General features: G+C 28.6%; 1 protein-coding gene across 12 annotated transcripts in view; it reads left to right on the top strand.

The window, feature by feature from the left end:
* LOC126902806 (uncharacterized) overlaps positions 1-16,615 on the top strand; it is a 171,698-nt gene extending 155,083 nt beyond the window's left edge. For 4 of the 12 annotated variants that reach the window (XM_050680419.1, XM_050680415.1, XM_050680417.1 and 1 more), the window contains 7 exons: positions 478-747; positions 6,822-6,977; positions 8,747-8,889; positions 9,078-9,160; positions 11,308-11,497; positions 14,302-14,467; positions 16,126-16,615. In XM_050680419.1, coding sequence (XP_050536376.1) covers positions 478-747; positions 6,822-6,977; positions 8,747-8,889; positions 9,078-9,160; positions 11,308-11,497; positions 14,302-14,403 — 944 coding nt within the window. In that variant the 3' untranslated portion in view covers positions 14,404-14,467; positions 16,126-16,615. Of the gene's footprint in view, positions 1-477; positions 748-3,580; positions 3,734-5,198; positions 5,262-6,821; positions 6,978-8,746; positions 8,890-9,077; positions 9,161-11,307; positions 11,498-14,301; positions 14,468-16,125 lie in introns of all 12 variants that reach the window. The other 8 variants (XM_050680421.1, XM_050680420.1, XM_050680423.1 and 5 more) reach the window with 8 other exon arrangements.
* Positions 16,616-24,941: the final 8,326 nt, after the last annotated feature.

The raw sequence follows: 24,941 nt of genomic DNA, 5'->3' as shown, positions 1-24,941 counted from the left end.
ATTTTAAATAATGGCTCCGTAAAAAAGCAATTAAATTTTGATATAAATTATTAGGAAGTTTATAAAGTGTAAATAAATTTATTTTCCTTACGCTATTATATTTTTTATTTTGAACTAAAAACATTTATGTATATTTTTATATTTTATTTACATTTTTATTTTTTTACTGCTAAAACTAATATTTATCGATCACTGATGGAGTTTTCGAATTTTTCCGTACACAGAATGGTGTGAAAAAATGCACAATATCAAAACAAAATTATCCGAACTACAAAAATCAAAAGAAATCTGATTGTTTATATCGTATTTTTTTTTTTTTTTTTGTATTTGTTAATAAATATTTTATTCCAAAAACATTATAAATATTATAAGAACTTGTTTGTATTTATTTTTGTTGTTATGGTCCGTGTGTGGTTTGCCAATTTTGGTTTTGGTGTTATTGGTTTTTTTTGTTCCTCTCTTTACCCGTATGCGCAGTAATATCCGGTGCGGACGGTGGCGGCGGTGGTGGTGCCGGCGGCCAGCAACCCCAGACAGAGCAAGTGGATCAAGTGTATCAGGTGTTGAAACAGGCCGGGGAAATCCGTACTTCGCCAAGATCAGGCGTAGGCCGGCAGCAATCCATTGTTGGGCCACCAGCTGAACCCAGATCACAACATCACCAACATCACCCGCCAAACAGTTTGAGCAGACCGGGCACCGCGGCCACGTTGAACGTCACGTCACCACCAAACGCGTCCAGCTCAGGTCTGCACGACCGTTTTGTTATTACTATTACTAAACTTTTATAAAATATGTATAAATATTCTATGTGTTCCCTTGCATGTTTTTTTGTAGTGTATAGTATTTAGCTTTTTTACTTATTGCACTCTCTTTCTCTCTGTACCTGTTATTGTCTACTAACATTTATTCTCTCTCTCTCTGTCATATAGTTGTTACATTTTTATTCTATACACATAACTAGAATGTGTTTTTCTGTAACTATGATTAACATATACAGAGTGATCCGCAAATCATTAATTTCTCGAATACTTGTAAAATAATAAGAATTTTTTTTGGTTACATATAATTTACAATTTAACCAACTATAAAGTATTTTTTTGGTTTATCCTTTATGCGTTATAGGAGTATCAACATTTTTTTTTTTTATTGGAAACACATATTTGACTAACTTGTAACAAAAAAAATAGTGTAATTGAGAAAACTATTGGTCGATAACAAATTTTTGGACCTTTATTTCAGAAGTTATTAACAGTTTGAAGTAATGACTGAAGAGGATAAGTGAGTGCTACTATTTTTATCACTAGACATTGTTCAGTTTCACTCTTTCTTCACCTTGGTATAAAATTTTTAACATCCAGTAACTTCTTCATTTGCATTATTTAATATTTTATAAGCTTTTTAAATATATATTTGTGTGTTAATTAAAAAAAAACAAACTGATACCTCTATAATCATAAGAGATGAACCAAAAGATACTTAATAGTGGATTAAACAAGAATTATATGTAACTAAAAAATACAAAAAAAAATTATCAAAATTATAATTAATTTGTGAGTAATTCAGTGGTTCATGATTCACAGATCACCCTGTTTATATATATTTATATAAATATATATTACAAAAACTTCTATTTTCAAAAACTTAGTTTTCATATTTTTTGAACTAATAGCAGTATTATTCATATAGTATTGTTCTAACCTATTTCTACTTATAACCACTAAAAAAAATTGAACTTGATATGGCGTGGCTAACGTGGTGCACGATGGCTGTATAGTATGATACATATACAATTACTGTTTTTTTAGTATAATGGCCTCTTAAAAAAAACACCTATTGGTCAATAATCCAACCCGTATGAAATACTTGGTTATATTCAAATACAATATTAATAAATCCCATAAAAAATTTGTAATAAACCCAATTCCATTTATTTATTAGCACAAAATAAAAAATCCATCTTCACGCTCATCCTCTTGTACACTCATATTATATGTATATTTATATTTATTTAGTAATATAAATATATATTTTTACTTATTTTGTAAATAAAAATAACGTTTTATTAACTTACACATTTATAATTAATTATTGTTTTTTCTATTATATCTACACATTATATATATTCATATTTATACATTATGCTTGCTGTACATAATTAACATTATAATATGCTTTTATTATTATCACATTTCTATAGCAAACATACTGTTATATTGTTATAAACATTTTTATATATACAGTTTATTTTTTACAAAAGTTGCATGTTAATGCTTCTCGACTTTGGGCAAGCTGAACTTTTATACTTAATATATAATGTTAATATAATATTTTTTTAATACACAACAATCGTATACGTAAACACAACAGTAAGTGATACAATTTTAAATCGTTTGTACAAGATTATCAATTTCAGATAAAATGATCGATTTTTGAGAAACTATTAAAAATTTATAATTTTTGTAAAAAAAAAAACAATTATTTTGATCTTATAACTACGAAAATATATTGTGGAATAATTTTTTCCCATACAATAAAAGATGACGGGATGAATTATCAAAATATAAAATGTCCGTATTTTGACCTTAGTCAATAAAAACTAGTTTATGTAGTAAAATAGCTAAACAAAATCTTCTGTTTATTCTTAACAATGAAATATTATTAGAAAATTGATCTTTAATTACTAAACATATTGTAATAAAAGGCCATTGATCAGATAAAAAAATTATAAAAACAAAATTGTTCTGCAATTTTTTTTTTTTTTTATCATGTTTTATCAAATAAAAAATATGAATTTCCATTAAAAAAAATTTTATATCTCTTTAAGGATGAAATAATATTTATTTAACTACATAATATTGTAAAGTTTTTTTAATCAAATATATTTTATCTTTACAAAAATTAGAAATTTTCATTGGTTTCTCCGAAAATTAGTGTCTTATCTAAAATTGAGATCACTCTGTATAAAAATAATAACATTTTGACTCGCGGTTCTCAAACAACCCGGTACCTCTCAGGCGGCACTTTTTTTATTATACGTGTGTATATACTACGTGATATCAGATTTCAATTAAACGCTATTAACCAAAATCATTTTTCATCAAGTAATACTCATTACATTTCGATAATAAGTAAATAAGTATACAAGCATTTGCACGTTAAACTCGATACTTCTAATTAAAATACATCTACCAACAGTAGTCTCTTACTTTAGACTTTTCCTTATTAGTAAAACGTACGGTCATCCATTTGGTATCATAAACGCCATTACTCCATTCCGATTTCGTGAGTCAGAATGTCGATATTACTATTTATTTTTTTAATCGATTTAAAATTATGATTGTCATGTTAGACACTTTTCAAAAGAGGAAATGCCGAGCATTTAAAACAATTAACGATATTTCGTTCAACCTCTGACGATTGGAAAGGATTAATGGTTGTTATATATACACATGTGTAGTAATATTATACGCTCACTTTTTTTTTTTTGTTAACAATAATATTTTTATTATATTCCTATATTTATTATCTTACGGATACATATTATCTGATCTCGCGCACCGTGTGTGTCCTCTCCTAGCAGAATCGCACGTCGTCGGCACGTCTTCGGCCTCCTGCAGACTACCAGAATCGGCAGCGCCCAGAAGGCGGAGACTGTTCGGCGGCGTCAAGAGCTTTACAATGTTCGGTGGCAGATCCCAAACACAAGGCCGGTCGATATCATTGCCCGAAAGTACGAATTTTAGTTTATTTTTTTATTTCTGTAGTATTATTGTATCCGTTTTTAATCATGGTTCCCTGTCTCCTTTCACTCACTTATTTTTTGTCTTTTGTTCTTCATCACATTTTTATTTTTATGTCACGACTTGAATTTATTTTTATGTTTCATTTTATTTTTATTTTTTATTTCTTCTCGTTCGTCCCTTTTCGCCCTGTCGCGTAACCAGAACAAGTCAGATACGCGGCGGGTACGAGGCCATTCGGACAGCCCTTAGTATTGCCCAATCACACTCAAGACGACCACCAACAACAGCCAGATCAACAAGCCGTTCGCCGACGAAGTTTGGTGGCTGGTGCTGTCATGGCGGCAAAGAAGAATTTCACCTTCAAGAAATGAATAAACCTTATTGTGGTCCTAGTTTTCCCTTGTTTCCAAAATACTCATCGATTATAATCGCCATGTACCCTCGGACGAATATTGTCATGATAATATCTTTAAAATAGTATTACTCTTGTTATTGTTATTTTTATTATTATCATTTTAGTTTTTAAGATAAGTATAATTCCTGAAAATAAGTGTTAAAATACGTGTTGATATATTTGTTAAGTTAACGCGAATAAACTTCTAAATATATTCTTCTTGAAGTCAATAAATTTTCAACAAATACCGTTAAAAATCTCAGTGATACCTATGGTAACTTTATCACGAATTTTAACAAAAATATTACACGTATTTTATCTACTAGTTTTTTTAACACTATGTTTATTCTTAATATCATATTATAATTATATGTACATGTTATTCAACTATTTTATGATACTCTGTTACTGCATCTCCTTAAAGAGCCTTTGCTTTTTCTTATTCATCAGGCATACTCATACTTCAAACAATCATTATACCTAAAAGTTCTATATTTATACACTAATTTTTGTTTTTCTATTGGTATTTATACGTAGATAAATATACAATGACTGTGATCGTTTTACAATTTTATCTTTCGTGCATTATATATATATATACAGGGTGTTCAGTAAGTCAGGAAACGGGTTTCTATTGTTCTCATTGTTACAAACAATGAGAACAATAGAAACCCGTTTCCTGACTTACTGAACACTCTGTATATTACCCTTCATACAATTTTTCTTCTAATTTTAATTTGTACGTCCTTTTATAAGCTATCAACTGTCTTAATCAATCGTTGCACGGTAGAATTTCATCATTTTTAATATAAATTGCCCAAATGACATTGTAATGGTGTTATGATATATGTATAATTACACCCTTATACATATATCATATAAAACACTATTTCAACGTGCATGAAGCACTCAAATTTCCTTTACCTCTCATTTCAAACAAATTTATGATCCAAACAAAAAATACACAATCCCTTTTGCTAAGCTTACTGAAACATCACTTTATAATTCACCTTTTGTACCATTTTTTTTCTTTTTTTTTTTTTTATATATATATAAAGGCCAGACCACCGGCTATTCTCCGGGACAGGACAAACACTTTTGGACCCAATCGGTCCCCACGGGTCTGTACTTCTACAACGATAAATATATAGCCTGTTGTTCAATTTAGACGTAGACAAGGCGATTGCACTATTTAGATAAAAAAAACATCCATGTGCACTGACGCAGGCATCTAGTATAGGCTCTTTTCGTAATGCAATCAAAAAATCATTAGAAAATTGCTTACAAACCATTTACTCTTTAACCATTGGAATTCCAACAGCTGACGGAGGTCAAGGAACCTTGAATCGATAAAATACTTTTGTAGTTTGATTGTGTTTTAATAATTAAATAGCCCATCAAAAATGTCACGTGCACGTTGCAAAACTTCTAAAGGGATTTTAAAAGCTTGGTTTATTCATAATTCATTATCGCATAAAAACGTTTCTATTACTGTGCGCCCTGCCAAGTTATTGCACTCTGTTAGCCTTGTCATTCAAGTCTATCCCATGAATGAGCACCTCAATAAACGTCGTCCAATATTGTTATTATTACAACAGCTTGTGTGCTACCTAATGACGTCTAGCTACAAAAATCATGTAAATAACGTCGTATTTTCCACTGTGTATGTCTTTCCGCTGTAACGTTCGCCTTCCTGACTTACCAAAAATACACAGTAACTCTCGTTTAAGTAAACTTCCGAGTTGATAAAACATACTTTCTGCGTGTACCTGTTTAAGACCTTATCGGTTTGTTTTGAATTTCATAAATTATAAAATCGTTATGTTTAAGCTTGCCAATTCATTTTTCATATATTTCTTGGCATTTTTAAATAATAATAAATTATTATTATACCTATTATTATATTATGGTACATCATAGTTATTTATAAATTTCAAATGGTATGATTTTCATCAGTTTTACACGATAGAAAAATTTTACTATTAACCAACACTTTGATTTTCCTTAATGTAGTGCCATTTATCTTAAGGTCTATCGCCTTAGAGTCTTTTGTAGTATCTACGGAAATTAAAAAACTCGCTTTTATCATACTATAAAAATTTACTGACATTTGAATATTAATTCGTTAGCATTAAAACTTTTTCATAACTCATGCGCATAGTTGAGATGTCATACATAAAAACATGCTTATCAAATTCACCAGTAATGCTCCGACCTTTATAACAACCTTTAAAATTTGTACTGTTATAATGCTGTCACATTGTCATCGTCAAGACCGCAACTATGTTGGGTCTGACCCTACAGTACCGTTTGCATGCCGTAGAAAACACATAACATTTTTTGCAATTAGCATTTTTTAATGCATGTTTAATAGTATTACATAATAATTAAATAATTTAGCGAATTAGACGCAATGTAGAAAGACCCACCACGAGTTAACCGTTGGGCAGTTGAATTATTTTTTTTACTCGCTGTCCATGTTTCCTAGTACCTTTTCTTGCATCTCCGAAACGATTACTTTCTATTTTTCCATTTCCCTCTATTTGGTACCACGCCGGTAATTCTTGTTGCTCGTATTCGGTTCAGCTGCCCAAACGTTGACTCGCGGTCACCTTTTGACCTTGTTTCCCTCCATCTCTCTGACCATGGGTACATACCCGTCCGTGTGTGAACATTTACAGCTCCACACAGTCCGCGGCGACCAAAACTCAATTCGCGCATGAAGAGCTTCTCGTTGGACTCGTCGGACACAGCAGAACAAGCACAGCGACGACGCATGGGCGGCGGTCAACACATGGAAAGTCATTCCAATCCGTCGTCCTCGTCCAGATTACAATGTACGTATTATTGCCATGATCGGACAACCCTGCACCGACTATACTTGGATTATCCTCACAAATCGCCTTTAAATTCACCCGTCACTTCTTCTTCCCGCCACTCTACTTAGATTTTTCTCAATGAGGTTCACGCCCGTTTGCAGTGACGCAGCTGTTCGAAGCTGCATCACGGGGGTTCCTCTGCCCTTCGTCCCGAGCGTCATTAGTGTGCGTACCGTTAAGCATAAATTTTGTCGCCTGTAGATTATATTTTGTTTAATGGCAAATACCAAAACGGGTGTATTTTAAATTACAATAAAAACACGTTGTAATTTCTATTTGATTGATTTATTGATAGGACATTGCATGATAAATGTAATTATACAGTTGGTCGAATTATTATGATTTTGTACTTTATTTTTGAACTTTTTGCGGGGGTAGAGTTGTACATGCGTGTGTGTGATGCGTGTTTGATGATATTATGGTGGTCGAGAGTAAACAATATAATTACGTTAGAATTTTTTTTTATCGTTACATTCGTTGTACCCACTTAATGTGACAGTATGTTTTGCAAATTTCTGTGTTTCCGCACGTCATCCGTGGGAGTGGAAGCTTAGAATGAAAAGGTGTGCATCGTTTTGGTGATTTTCGGGGTTAACAGTCGGGTAACGGCAGCATGAGACTTACAAAAAAAAATCTATTTTGAAGAACAAAAGGGTCGTGTTGAACGAATTGAATATTTTTACTGCATGCTTGTTCGGACAATGGCTTTATGTTCATACTTGAACTGAAAAACGTTTTATTTTTCTTTGCAGTTGTTAGACGTACACTGAGCGGACAGCCGTGATTTTTCTTTTTTTTTCTGTAGTTTTATGCAATGTACATCATAAACGTACATAATAAAATTATGAAATTATGGCGGCCCGACTCATATGGTGTAATATTTACATGGTGTTTATTGTTTTTTCGTTTATATCGGCCATTACGTTTAATAGTATAAAAGCTCAAAATGATATAATATTTATACAAGCATAATAGTAATAATATATTCAAAACGCTTCGCTTTGTTCTTATATTTGATAAACAAATTTTATTATTAATAAAAGAGAAAGAGAGATAGTTTTGCTAAACAATTTGATATATTGAATGTGTAAACCGTGTAGCGTAGTTCAGTAGGTATATGTTATATATTACGGCATTGCAAAGTAGTCAGAAGTATATTTATGTATATTACATAATAATATATAAGACCGTCGGGAGTCTATATGACCTCGGTAGGGCGCATGTTAAAACACATGTGTTTAAAACTTTTTTCCATTCGTTTTATTGCAGTGTTCAACGACGGAGGGAGTATAGCAATATACAATTAAAAATTAGACAAGAAAAATACCGACTTGTCAAAATTTTATACTATTTATTTATACAAAAGCTTTAGAAAACATGTCCACACACACACACACACACACATATATATATATACATAGTTTGTGTACTAGGCGTAACTTTCTTGAAACCTCTTTAATACATTTTTTTTATAGCTTAAATGAATTAAAAATATACATGATTATCAAGTATATTTGACTATTCTTATTCAATTATCAGTTTTAAATATCAACTACATAGTAGTCAAATCTTGCACTATTATTACCGTACCCTCGTAATTTGCACTAAACCTTTCAATCTATTTTCCAACTACACACACATTGTATTTATAATAATAATATTGTAAAAACATTGTATTATCGTAGTGTTATTAATGAATCTCACGTTTTCTTCGTCCATATTTACAGCTCCTTCTAGTCCCGTCCACAATCGTCGTTTACTTACCACAAGAAACATACGAATGAGTTCAGTGGAGCTACCAGACGACAACGATAAGTCATTGTCATCGGCCAGCACCTCTCCGTGCCCGTCGCCGGTGAGATATCCACAAGTACAGTATTAATTAACTAATGTGTACGCAGTTGCTGTCTCTATCTAATTCTATGTTGTTAATCGCAGCCGTCTCTTCTTCTCTTCTTTATTTCAGTACACACAAACTTATTTGCACGCGCCACATACACATTTTATTTTTTAACTGAATACATTTTAATAATCTTATCTTTTCCTTTTTCCCAACAGAAACCGCACAGACTACTACCAAACAATTTATATGTGGTGCTTTACAACTTTAAGGCTCGCCGAGAGGACGAACTAGACTTGAAGTGAGTACTCTACATATTTACTTTGGCCCATGAGCTGGTATTGAATAGCGTAAGGCAAATTTAGGTACAGTTAATATTATCTGTACATGTCAGAATTATACATGCATTAATGCATGTGCACATAAAAGGTGAATGAGTAATTACTCATTCGCCTTTTTTGCAAATGTATTATCTTCGCGTTAAATGCATATATTTGAGCTTTTGAGTATTTATTATTAAAATAATCTACTATATCTAAAATAAATAAATGTGGTAAACGCTACTAGCATAATGCAATTATTGTGAATACCTACAAGTGTAATCATTATTTATTATATGGTTTATTGCTCACGGGGATATTTTTACGATTTTTAAAGCAAAGCATTTTATTTATATTTCTGTATAAAAGTAGAATTGACCATTGCTAACCGTAACCACGCCGACAGTATTTATCAAAACATTGTTTTAGATAGCTACAAATATATCATTCATAGCAGATAACATTTTCGGGGTGGATTGTTAAATTCGCAATAATTTATATACTTCTATAAAAGACTAAAACGCATTACCTGGTTGGGTTAATATTATTGTTATTTTGTTCATTCTCGTTAAGAATAATAAATAAAATTCAAAGAATTAATTTATTTTGCCGACGATTCAGTGTACTGTAAAATGTTTGAAATATGAATTTCGACGTATTTTAATTAAACATTCAATTGCGTAAATTAATATTAGAGATTTTATATAGTTAACATTATTTTAATTGTATTGTATTTAAAAATATTATATTATCAATCAGCTCAATGTGATTATGGTATACCATTCAAATGTAATTTAATTGAGCATAACTTCAAAATTAACAAAAGTTTTATAAAACTTCAACTTTGTCAAGTGGTATTAAGTGTTAAAATATTATTCAAAATATATAATAATTAGAAAATATTATAATTTTACTTTATCATAATTATGAGGAAGAGTAAACATTATCTTTTGACATTTTTCTAATGGAAAGCCTTCACATTTCCGCAATTTTTTTTTTTTCGAGTTTCAGTAAATAAGTAAAAATATCATTTAAATTACATTATAATATAACTGATATGAAGCATTAGTTATCTTTCATTAATTAAATTCATTTAAAAATATTATTTAACACGTGGAAGAGGCAAAATATTTATTTGTAGCGTATTAATGAATTTTTTCGAGGAATCCTCCAATTAACATTTTATAATTAATTAAAAATAATTATTTCATTTCGCTGTAAACTTAAAATCTTACAGTAATTTGACCTTTACACCATAATTTATTCAATAGTTACTTTTTCAAACTTTAAAATTAATACAATCGTACATAGTTTTAAGGAATTTAATTTTATTAGAATACATTAATGAGAGCATAACTATTTTGAAACATTTAAGTCTGAACATTTAGAGACTGAGTTATTCCATTCTCATTTTTCACCGCTATCATGTAATGTACATCAAAGTTCCCTCGTATTTCGCTGTTTATATAAGTGAATATTAAATTCTTTATATCATTCCTAGTCTCATAAATAAACGCTCGCAGCAAGTTCATTCACGTGCCCAATACATGTTCATATATTTTTTATACTTTTCCGGTAGGCATACAATATTATAAAAATAACTGAATATTGTATTTTATTGCATTTTAAAAATTTTACCAATGGCATTTCAAAATGAACTGTTATACATTACAATATCGCGTGATGCCAATAAAGGCGCCACGCCATACAACTGAACACCTTTAAATAAGATATACATTATTATGATTATTTGCATCAAATTATTCTTAATTAACTATCAAATTTTATTTCGTTTTATAAATTTTGTTTCTTTGATATTTTTAGCATTTATCTTAATAATTCAAAATAATTTGTCAATTCAAAGGGTTGAAAAATTAATAGATTTTTACTTGAATAAAACACTTTATTTACCATCGCAGGTAAAACCTTTACACCTAAATGTTGTAAATAACAATTTGTTTGTTTAAAATAATATTCAAGTATTATAGATGTCGTTTGGTAAAAAAAAAAATGAAATAAAGTCAGATTTTATTGTGACAGTCTTAGACATTATTCGATTAAATTTGATTCAATAAATTACAATCGTTCCTTCATTATTAACTCAATAAAACGCACCTTATTGTTTCAGAGCGGGATACAAAGTAACAGTTATCGACACTTCGGACCCGGCCTGGTGGAAAGGCAAGTGCTTCGGCCGTGTCGGTTATTTCCCGTACAACTACGTGACCAAAGTACAACCTGGCGAGAGACCTTTGCAGGTCACTCATAATTTACAAGTGTCTGACGGCGACAATGGACTAACATTACTCAGGGATCAGGTACGTTTGCCAAAAAGCGTTTTAAAAGCAATAGCCAATAATTGATTAATTAAGGTTCCACAATGAACCAGGTTTACTTCGAGATAAAAAATATATTCTCGTTTTGTTGTTTAATAACGGCATCGCATTCGTTTATGTTTGCCCGTCAGCAAAAGAACGTTTTTTTCTGTAAAAAGTGGACTAATTACACGAAAAGGAACATTATTTGAAACAAAATAGTTTATTTTACTGTCCGAAAGCAAAATTATTACTATCGTTTACATAAAATTATCATCTGTTAATAAATGTAGGTAATATAATCAATATAGAAAATCGGTTGATTATATACACTGATAGTTGAGAAATTGTTCTAAACGTGACTCCTAGTTATTTTTAAAAATAGAAATAATATGAGATACAGCATATTTTTTTAGCAAGTATTTGTTTGACATTTATGTACTGGAGAAACATCTTTGTGATCTATTGTAGATTGAAATTTATCTGGATTATAAATCAGACCACAATAACAAAAACTTCATTAAAACTTTTACATAAATATACAGAGTGTTCAAAAAGTAAGGAAATAAGGAATCCGGTCAATTGCTGTAAACAATATGTATGCTATCTGATATTAATTCCGGCTTAAATGCATTTTACCACCCCATCGAGATTTTTCAAATTTTTTTTTTTAAATCAATTTAGTTTTTCATACCGACTAAGAATATATAAAAAATTTTTGTCGGCGAAGTCTAGTTTAAAAGTTATGAGCTTTCAAAGATTTCAATAATCATATACAAATTTTGTTATATACTGCTGTTTTTTTTTGATAATTTTCATTAATTAACTATAAAAAGTATTCTCGATGATGTAGTTAAAGATGATTTAGGTTTTAGGATTTTTAGAATGAGGATATTATGTAATAATTACGTCATTATAGTTTCACAATAGTATTATGAGAAAAAATCCCAAAAATTAACAAAAAAAAAACAATTTTTGAGCTATTTTTAGTTTTTGACGTTTCAACTTTAAAAAGCTATAACTTATGAACCATTTTTTTCTGACAATTTTTTCAAACACTTTTGAAAAAAGCATTGAAAAATACACGTTTAAAAAAAAAAAATGAAAAAACTCGATGGGGTGGTAAAATGCATTTGTTCCTTAATTCCATAAAAAATACTCTGCATTGTATTCACATCGTCATATTATTATACCTTAATAATAACTTTGTAATAGAAAATAAATATCAGAACAGAGTTCTGAAAATATATTTATTTATTAATTATTTTTTAATCGAGAAAAAATCTAAATTTATAATAAATGTGTAGTTAATAAGAAAAATAAATATAAATATAAAAAACTCTATCCGTTTCGATAAATAATTCTTGAACGCGACATATTATACACGAATATTCTATATATTTATTTTCCTAATAGTAATTTGATGTATTTTTAGTTGTTTGGCAATTTAAATAACAAATAACCCTACTTATCGATTATCTTGTTTCATAATTGACTTTAAGGTAAAAAATAATTTCCCGTTTCTTTTAATTTTATCTAATGGCCATTTGTGAAGGTTCAATCGATACTTTAATATCATCAGTTTTTTTAAACGTAATTTTTAAGTAAAACAGCTTTTAAATCATTTTGACTAAGCAGCCGAATAATCGTAATAGAAAAAAATCAATGAGTTTGTTCTGATTATAAAATTAAACAGAAAACTCAGATGAAAACGATTTTAGCCAAAGATATTTTACACAGATAAGTATAAAATTAAGGTTACTTAAATAATTCAAAGTTGTAAATGAAGCAATCTGTATTCAAATTAAATTATAATAAAAAAAAGTAAGTCCTATCTATATACAGTAATACTGCCACACTAAGTAAAAAACGGTTTGCTGGGTGTTGTATAATTCCAAAAAAGGTTGGTAAGGAAGGGACATTGATTTTTCGGTACAATCATGAACTCTATTTTTTTTGTAACCAAATTTTGGTCCATAATTCATATAATAAAGAATAACCCAATTTATTTTATTTTCTATATAATTTGTAACCTTTGTTTTAATTATTTTTGTCATTACATCCACGTTAAAGTCTTGAAAAAAAAAAATGTAAATTTACGTCGAAGTGATATCTCTGTTCAACGTTTAATTATTATTTAGGTTTTATTGAGGCAATTAAAAATAATAATAATATTTAAAAAATAAAGTAATTATTTTTTTGTTGTTTTATAAAAAAACTTTAACAGTTATAGTTGAAAATTATTTTGACTAGTGTTTACAAGATATTATTTGATTAAGCTAGAAAAATAACATATAAAACGTATGCTTTAGTTTTGAATGCACTTAGGTAAATTCATTAATTATTAAAATACTATGACGGTTACCGTGTTCCAATGTGTTACCGATAATTATTTACGTATACAATTAAATATTAAATGATAAAAATATTTTACTAACCATTAATTACCAAGTGATTTTAATTTAAAATGACTGAGAGACCTACATAATAAAAGCAACACTGTTTAATTTCTAAATTCGGATGTTTTACCAAGATAGTCTCTTTGAATAATAACACATTTTATCAGTTAATTTAAACCGAAGTCTTAATCCTTTACTGTAATGTCATTTTCCTATCTCTGTTTACCAAAACTATATACTCATCGTACTACTGAAATGTAGTTTATCCTACAAAATATATAAAATAAAAAGTAAATTTTTTTTTTTTAATTATCTACATTTTCCCCTAGGAAAATATATGAATTTTTTTAATTACATTTTAATGTCAAGTCAAACAGTGTATCTAAATTATTTTTTAATTGCTTTCAGATCGTTATTCAAATTGGCGAAGAACTAGACGGCATGGTAGTAATCAGAAATGCAGAGAACAAACAGGGCATCTGTCCCGTGAAGTTCTTGCAAGAGGTGTGACAATCGAGTGAGCGATACATAACGCATCGCTTCTCTCTGTCTCGACGACCTTTCTTAAGCCCTTGTAAATATTCATAATTATTTATTAAAATTTGTTTAATGTATATTTTTTTATTTAATAATATTTTTTCCATCAGTAGTGATGGCAAAATAAAAATTATTTCAAGTGTATTATAATGAACCAGAAAAGTTTAAACACACTCGAAATTAACAAACTTAAGGTTACAATTAATAAATAAGAATTGACAAAGTAAAAGTTAATAATTGTATCTCCAGTCACTCTTGACAACTCGCAAAATTTATTAAAACAGAGTTTACGTGTAGATAAAGTAGAATTATACCTTTCATGATGTCAAAGTTTCACAATAAAACTCTCATGCGCTTTTCGCTTCAATACTTAACTGATTGTATCATTATCGTTTTGATATCTATAACTTTGTTACCGTATCTTGACAAATAATTTACTTAGTCATAATAACATTACTCATAACTAAACATTGTGTATAATTTATGAGTGATCCTATTAATACAGATTAAAAACATTATTGCATTATGCGTTACTCGTACTTATAATAAATCCCCACAAGATATATCCTCATTATTCCTACGAGTTGACACTCTTGCGCATTAATCAAGTAAAATCATTAATTTCCTTGTTTTATTGTTAAAAAACCAGTGCAACTTGTTTGCAATATCGAACCGTCACTGTTTACAGCGTTTGAACACATAAGTGTACCTGTTTTGCCTATCCATCGTGCCGCGTAACCGATTAATTGATAAATTATGACCGATAAACTGTTTTTAATAACTATTAATTATGTTACTTTATAGACCTGTGTTTTTGTGCTGAAGGGTTTAAATTTTTAATGTTAAACTGTCTTTTTAAGGTCTTACATTTACCTTTTGAAAATATTCCCTGAAAACCGTTTGCCGCAATAAGTTAATTAACTATATATGGTGTTTTTCATTTGATTAAATGGCCTTGTTTTATTTTAAACTTAAAGTAATTGATTGAATAAATGTATATGGACCGTTTTAAATTTATGCGATAAATATTTACTATTTGTCTCGGTGTAGAACTTTCTGCAAAGGACTTAATAAATATCTATAAAAATAAAGTAAACAACTTGCTTGTAAACAAAACAACTGCAATTTAAATGTATTCTTTGATATTTGAAAACAAATTATATAAAAAAAAATACTACTACTAATAATCTCCATAATCCGTTCGAACGTTGTATATTTCGTACTTTATTTTTATTCAATTTTAAAAAAGTTTTTTTTACTCCAACTCAAAGAAAAAAAGTTCCATTTATTCATTGTGTTATTTATTTGGTTTTATTTTTCATTTTATTCAAATTTCTAAATATTTCGTTGAAGTTTTTTTTACTGTTTTTATTAATTAACAGTCAAAGTATGAACAATAATGAAAATGAATAACCAAAAATAAAAGTACACTATGAAATAACAAAGTCTCTCAATATGCTGCACATTTTTTTTTCTAAATTTTTTTTTTATTTTTATTTTTCTAACGCCTAAACAGGCAATTTTACAAAAGGAAGCAAAAACATTAAGTAAGGTTATAATTATTTTGATACAGCAATAAAGTACTACAAACTAAATACGTTAAAAGCTAAATTTGAATATATACAACAAGACATTAACTAAGACTAAATAATTCCAATATGTTCTATTAATCTGTTAGTTTATTTGTTGTTTCAGCTTTGCCTTTAGACTACGAGATGAGATATGATGATGACCGCTCGTACAGCCGACGACAGTCGAATTCGCAAACTCGACCGCTGTTGGTGATCGGTCAACGTTGATGCATACAATCCACGACGCCGAATTATAATAATATTATGCTACATAAACATATTGTACTTTTCTACCCCAGAATAATTTTACCGTCCTTAACTCTGTGATCTGCTTCGATTGTCTGGGTTGTGTAGTGTTTCTACACGTGGACACCACCAGAGACAAATTACCACTACCGCATTTGTAAATTTCCTATTTGCATAAACGATACCCTAAATACATTTTGTTTTCTTTTTCTCCGTCCATAATGCCACTAACATAACGCAGAACACAATCTGTAAGCCCTTGTGTATCATTTGTTTACCCTGTCGTCAGAGAAAGCGGAACGTTACTCATAAGAGTGTAGTTTATTGTTGTATATTATATTAAGAGAATATATTTATTTTTTATTTTACTTGAAAGTTAATATAAATTATGAATAGCAGAAATGATTAACGATGAAAATTTATGACCAAATAATTCTTCTAGACCATTCGTTTTAGATTTAAACAATTTGTGTATTATACGATTAGCACTATATGATCTCTAAAAATAATGATTATTTTAATCAAAATTACATGCGTATAAATTACCAAAATGACTTAACAGTAGTGACCATTGTAATGTTTATTGGTATTGAAGAGTAACAATTTTATAAATTATATTAATTAGTGGGTGCACTCGCGTACATTAATAAATGTTTAAACATAATAATTTTGATGTTCTAGACAACCAACACTTAATTTCACTAATTAACACTAATACATATTTGTGATAATAGCTAATATCTATTTGAATCATTTAATTGATTTGAAAATATGCATCGTTAGTTACTTGTAATATTACACTTTTTTTAATGACATTTAGCTTATATATTTTTCAATACCATTATACACACTCACAAATTGATATAAATATAAAAACATTTTATTCATATTTTATATGACGTTAGTATGTATGTTCGGTTTAATATGAATAATAATCTTATTTTCCTGTTGGAATCAAAAATATATGAATAAAAATATTACTTAATCCCTCCTTTGTTCACTCAGCCAATATTCAGAGACGTGCTTCTCATTCGAACAGAGTATAATAATATCATAATATTTAAAAAAAAAAAAAATAAAAAAAAAAACGAAAACAAAAACAAAAAAAATTAGGGCACCTTGTCATAGCCCGACAAAAACAAAAAACAATCTAATCGTTTAGTATGCTGTTCACTATAGTTGCCAACTTCCGCTTATTCATTTATAACCATTCATTTAATATATCTATATATCATATATATATATATATGTATATATATAAGTATTAAAACTTAATATGAAGTATAAATTACCATTGGCCACGATTTTTAATGTTATTAAAAATTATTTTAAAAAATCAAACTAAATGCCTCTACTTAGGTATCATTTCCACATTCTACTTCCACTCATTTTCAGTATTGCGTTTTCAAGCAAAATATTCTTAATAACCGCCACTATTTGCTCGGCATCAAATTCCACGTTACCTATTTTATGTTTAATTGTATATAACATTTAAAACGCTTTCGTCCTCCAATTAATTAAGAAGACGAACGCTAACGATATGATTTTTATTAGTATTTATAAGTTTACCTTGGTTGTATAAATGTTTAAAGATTTTATAAAATATGTATTATAATTTTATTACCATGTTATGACTAATAATCTTTATATTTGGTATCATCGACATGAATTTTTTCATCTCGAAATTTTGAACGAGCCTACAAAGCTCATTTTGTTCTAATTAAAAATGAAGCTTATTCAGCGGTATGAGCTTTTCACTCTAAAACGTATGACTTGAATCCACCTAATCATTGGCACTAAATAATTATATACATATACAAGTGTTATGCATTTTTGTATATTAATATGTTATATTCTTCGTTCACTTTTGTTGTAACTCTGACCAATTACCATGTAAACTTCGCCCTTTAACCTTATATATTATGTATAAATCGAATGTTTAACACATTTAAGTGATAGTAGGTAGTAGATAAAAATTGATGACAGAAAACGCATTGAAGAAAGTGTTATATGTGATAAATAACCACGTCAAAAGAATGAAATGTACGAGTGAGAGAAATAAGGATTAGAAAGGGCGAAGGCTAAAATATTTGTGATGAAAATGTTTTTTTTTATTTATTGCAAAACCCTTTATAATACATAAAACTCAAATAATTTGTTACGCGGAATCGTTATGTTGTTCGTTTGGATATTTAATATTATTATTATTGTTTATATAAAATAATATATTATAATAATGTTATGTGTAATTTCTAAGTGATGATTGTAAATCAAATCCTGTTCAAATATTGTATGATAATTATAGTGAGATATTGCAAAAAATTGCACACTCAGTAAATTTATAAACTTTGAAATTGAAATTTTAAACACTATGAACATTTTTTTATAAAATAATATTTAAGTATATGAATATAACAAATTAAATGTAAAACATAAGTGCACAGAAAAATAAGTATCTGTCATAAAAACTCAAGATTACTGGTTATGTTTTTATAACAATAAATTAAAAATGCATTCAACATAATGATACGCCTAATATGTAAGTTCATTGTAATTTATGCAACTAAGAAGTTCAAATATAATATGCATAAAAACTGCCTTTAAAAGAAGTTAATAATACCTTTTATAGGATACATTTTTACTTTTTATAGTGTCATAAATATTTATAATGAGTATAAAATTTATAACTCTGTAAGAATACTTAAGTGGTAGTTCAGATATTCACATATGAGACATTAATTATTATTAACAGTAGTTTTAGGGATAATTTTCTAAATATTAATAGGAACCTATTATTTTTTTTTTTACTATTAATTGAAGAATGATCTAAATAAAATTTAGTAAGTCAATAACCAGTTTTGTATTATTACTTTTAGAGATTATGGCCTTTGGAGATTTAGAACAGAATAGTGTTTAACGGCACTATATTTTTACCATAATGCAAAGATATGAATTTTCCTACGTGATCACACCACTCACCTATAACTAAAAATTATAACAATTTAAAATGTAATAATACAATACTTGTTATTAACCTATAAAAGTTTTATTTATACATTTTACCATTTAATAAAAAAAACACTAATAGATTCCTAAATAACTGAGATACCCTTAGAATTTATTACCCTTAAAATTATATCTTATTGTAAGATATAATTTTCAACAGAATGTATTTTATTATATACATATTGATGTTATTATGGCTTGATACTACTACTATATAAACTAATAAATCGATCGATAAAATCAGAATGGAATAAAAATATACTACTACTATTTTTCCAACGCCCTTTAGGTAAATTCTATTTACAATAAAAACAATAGAAACCTATTGCTCTTACTTTTTAAACAGTCAATGTATTTAAAATACATGATTTAATTTATGAAACACTTGGAATAAAACAAAATGTACGGTTTGTACTTAAAATACATTGTGTAATAAAAATGTATGATGTATGTGGTAACGTCACAAATTCGAAAGTGGACCGTTTATAATTTTTTTGTTATTTCTACTTATTTATTTTATGGCGCATGAACCTTTTTCTGACACAGCGGTGTCAACCACTCATTATTATTAAAGTTGACCGCTAAATAAGGCAACAAAAGAGAATAAATATAATTAAAATCGAATTGTTTATCGGTATTTATCCTTTCCAAAAAGACTGGCCGTTATCAATTTGAAATTGCCGTTCGATCAGTGTTGGCCCTTCTCCATCCTTCTTCTGTCATTGACCGTGTTAGAAGGATCACTTGTTGTTTTCTTGTACTAATTTTTTCAATGATGGAGTAGAGCCGCCAATGGCGAAGGGCCAAGTCTTTTCGGCGAAGCATCCAGACCATCGGATGAGTCTCTTCGGAGACCGGGTATCGTTTTCTTTTATATATTATATTTATGTAATGAGCTATATTTTATTAATTATTTTATTTTATTATAAATTAACTTTTTTTTTTTTTTTTAACGCTTTATAAGTCCATTAAGATCTGTAGCGACCTCCCCAAAGGAGGAGGTTTCTTAACCATTGATACTCAGGGACGGGTGGTTAGTCCGTCGCCAGAGAAAGGTATGGCGACTCCATTACAGAACTGATCTCTCGTTCGGCAAATGAAGCCGCCCGTGATAATAAAATAATCTTATAAATTAACTGAATTTTATTTATGTGCTGAAAGCAAGTGTGTTTCCTTTTTCCTCTAGCCAACGCTAAGAAGCGAGTGTCCAGACCGCTCCTAGTGTTTTTCATTCATTTCCAATTAACATCAACAGATGTTGTATGGTACAGAACGCCTTTAGAAGGATCTAGTTGACCAGTTGTTACAAAGATCGTTGATTATATTATTTCGTGGGACAGCTGATCACCAGCATCTTGCTTTACTCGCCCCCTTGCCCACACATCACGGCAAATCGATGACCTCCGTGTAGATTTTCATCCGTGTACAGTTTATTGTCGTAAGTCAGTCAGTCAATTGTTTTTTGTGTCACTTTTTTCTATTGCAAGCGCCTTCGCTTGAATGGTAAAATTGTCCGGCCATTATACGCCATAGTTTTTTATTACTTGTTTATTGCACCTTTGTGCTCAAAGTTTACATGCCCTTGCACGCCACTAGTGATTGGGCCCTGACCATCACTAAACATTATCATTGCCGTTGTCTGTTCTCATCTGCCATTACGCGCCTGGATTTACACTCTGACTCGTCATACTCAGATGTTCGACACCATTACCACAAGATCTCATCAGGAACGTAGCCAGAAAATGTTTATTGGAGGGGCCAACAATTTTTGGGCCCTTGTATCATTTTCCATAATTTGTTTCCCATGAAAAGCTTGTGGGGGGCTCCCTCCACTCCTCCTTAGACAGTATCCTATTCTATGAATCTTACAAGTTCAAAATTTGTGTTTATTTTTAAAAAATTGGTGGATTAATCCAAAAGTTACATGATCTGCTATTTCCTTATTAATATCCTGATTAAGATAAAGAATGAAAAAGGGATTATTAAAAAATATTATTTCTCATAAAAAAAATTGTGCTGATCCATACATTTTTCAAAAATTTATATCATTATAAGGTTAAAAATGTAAAATACAAAATCGAGAATTTTTACACAAAAATAGCATTCGATAGCCATTTTCACCGTAAAGACAAAATAAAGTCCGACATTTTTTTAAATAAAATAGTATATTACATTAGCTTTAATTTAAGATATAGATAAAAGTGTCAGACTTTCCGGAACATTTTAAAAAGTTAAGTTGAAATAGTTAATTTTTTGTGAAAAAGTTGTCATTTTAAATCCCCCCTGTGGGCAGATTAAGAGTCAGATTTACAAAAAAAAAATTATAAAAAAAAAAGTATTGGTTTTACTAAGATGTGTTTTTTTTTTTTTTTTGGGGGTTTACCCCATTTACGGGGAACGAGGGAAAATTTTTCAATTTTTGAGGGTAATGTCTTCGACTAGATACAATTTGTGATCTTTTGACATATTATTGAAAGAAATTGGTTCAATAAGAGCTTAGAAAAAGTGGTAACAGAAAAAAAAAAAAAAACACATCTTAGTAAAACCAATACCTTCTCAGCTTCTCATCGAAGCTAAAAGAAACAAATTAAAGTTAAGATTTATCAAAAAAATTTTCATAGAGTATACTCTATCGAATTTTGTAATCAACTAGATTCTAATCAATGCAGATACTTCATAGTTTGTTATCATTTGTTGGACCAGAGTTAAAAAAAATTTACCTACAACCACGTTTGGAGTAATTGCTATTCCAACGTCTAGAACGTTATCTTTTTCAAATAACGTTTTCCATGAATATAAAAATGAAAATACAGCCATAATATTAACTGTATTACTCAATAGTAATCACAAATTAATAATAATTTCAATGTATGTAAGGCCTAGCACGTTTTTGATAATTCGTAAAAATAATTGAATTTAAAATTAGGGGGGCCGGCCCTTAAGATACCCTCTAAGGAATTTCTAATATATGTGATTATTTGTTATTTAATTATTGTCTACTCTGGTATACTTATTGGATGTATAGTTAGCCGTCATCTCCTAGGTGACCCACTCCCGCATCAGTAATAACGTTTTTTAAACAGACTTAAGGTAAAATGGCATTCTAGTGCGGTGCACAATTAGCCGTCTTACGGTCTAGCTGCCTCGTACAAAACAGATGTGTTCCAATACCGTCCGTGATGTTTATTATATTACTTGATTTTGTTTAAACATTTTATTTTATTTTTGTTGATAACCTTTCTTTGTAGACATGGTTTTTGATATATTCGTATTTTTGTCCGGATTTAATTTAATTTTCGTTTTTTTAACAATTAAATTAAATTTTCTTATGAATTTTAACCGTAATATTTATTTTATTGTGCGAGTAACTTAAGTACTCGCGTGTATTTTATCCCTATTCCTTAATCTAGACACGAGCTACGATATGTTTTACATATCAACCATTTACAACTTCAATTATCATAGTTGTGGTTAATAAACCACGAGGTGTTATAATCATTTATACATATAACAACGTATTAAATTAAATTAGATTCCACCAATGGTCCAATGGTCCAATGGCGACCTTTACTATCATAGCTAGTCGTTATGCAAGTGGTAACCACGTTGTTGTTGCAGGCCGACAATATTTAAGGTACACCTATATTTAAAAAATACTGTCCTTTTACTAGTAGCACATCTATATACAAGGTGTTCCATAATATCTGAACCTTTTGTATATTAAAAATACTGGTTTTATATGTATATAAAATTCTGTATTTAATAAAATGTAGGTTTTATACCAATAATGTATTCTGAATAATAATTTGTATTTAAGATACACTTCTTTTATTACTTACTCAAAAAGCCGCCGAAATTGTACAAAAAATGTTATTTTGGTGTAAAAATCAACGTTTTTATGTGTTGTTATATTTTTATTAACTTGTCAATTTTTTAAGTCAAACTGTGTAGTCCTATAGAAGGTAACTACCCCATTTAACCCCCTTTTAGAAAAAAAAAATGTTCAAAATAATCGTACAGTTCTATTTGAGTTCAGGGTTGCAAGTATTAATTTGGCTCTCAGTTCAAATACTATTCACTTTATTGTATATGTTTATTAAATACACTTAATAATATCATAATGAAAAAATCGTTATGACGGTTATAACCGTTCAAATGATTCTATTCAGTTGTACTGTTATTAGACAAATTATTCCTTAATTCATAAATTAATAAAAAAACTTAAAAATAATAAAGACTTAAGATGTTTTTATTGATGTTTTAGCGCGAACTTAACAAACGAGTTGTTGGTGGAATAAACAGACACATCAGTTACGACTGAACAACAGTTGTAGTTTGCATGAATTTTATTTGATGTTTAATTTTTACTGTGACATTTTCGCAAATAATCAACATTTAGTTTACACTTATTGTAAATCATTTTTCGAGTTATTTGCCATTTTGACAGTGACAAGAGAACTGTCAAGACTGTCGTTTTTCATTGATCACTCCGACATTTACTTTTAACTAAAAAGTTCCATAAAATGTAAGTACATTTAATATAATTTAAAAAGTGAATTAATAAATAGCTATTTTAATTAATTTTAATAATAGCTTATATTACTATTTTTAATGATGAACACACATTTTATTAAAACGCTGCGTCCATTTAAAAAATGATTAGGAATTACATTAATTGTAGTTTTCAACAAAATACATGTGGTAAATTTATTTACTAAATGTGCCCCATTTTGTATTATGATTAATTAATCATAATATATAATTAGTTATTTTAATAAAGTACTATAGTAAGTTAATGTAGCTATTAATAAAATGTTTTAAAAATAAACAGTAATAAGGAACATTTTAAGATATTCCAGTAACATAAAATTTAGACAATTTTTTGTATTTAAATCATCATTATCTCTTTAGCCTCTATCCTCACTAATTGGATATTTCTTTATCTTGTTTTAAATTGTTTTATTTATTGGTATTTATTTATATAATTTACTTCTGTATTTTAATATTTAAAATTATGCATTTTATTATATATGTTTCAACATTTTTTACATTGAATTATCATCTCTTGAGAAATTGTTGATTTTTAAGTGAAAATCTCTTAATTGTACGATTTAATAATTTAGATTTATCAAACATTTAAAGTAAATAGAGGATTGTATTGATTTGAATGAGAATTATATTTCAATATTTCAAATTTTAAATAAATGAAAAATATTAAGTTTAATGATTTTCATCGGTTAACAGTTAACAGGGTTTTATATTAAACACGATTGTCATCAGGCTTATTTGTGTAATTATTTGTAGCCTTTTTGCTGCCAAATCAATAAGACTTTTTTACATATCAACCAACAAAGGGCACATTTAAATCTACGAGTGACAAATTTACACGTAACCTAAGTAATTTTAAAATAACTAATACCAAATAAATAAAAATATTGGCACAAGTTTCCCTTAAACAAAATCGAAATCTATATAATTATCTAAAATACCTAATATCCCAGAAAATAATTATTTTAAAAACTTAAAAAATAACAAAAATAAAGCCTTCATATCATTCTTATAATTATCATTCTAATTTACTACACTATATCAAATAGTTACAATAAATATCATGTTTTTATTTAATTTCTAATATTTAAAATGGCTGTTTCATAAGTAAAATAAATATTTTATAATGCATAGCCATGT

This window comes from Daktulosphaira vitifoliae, unplaced genomic scaffold (genome assembly GCF_025091365.1).
Source record: "Daktulosphaira vitifoliae isolate Bord-2020 unplaced genomic scaffold, ASM2509136v1 Scaffold_3, whole genome shotgun sequence".
Classification (NCBI taxonomy): domain Eukaryota; kingdom Metazoa; phylum Arthropoda; class Insecta; order Hemiptera; family Phylloxeridae; genus Daktulosphaira; species Daktulosphaira vitifoliae.
Note: the sequence above shows the minus strand (reverse complement) of the source record. Positions and strands in the feature narration are given on the sequence as shown.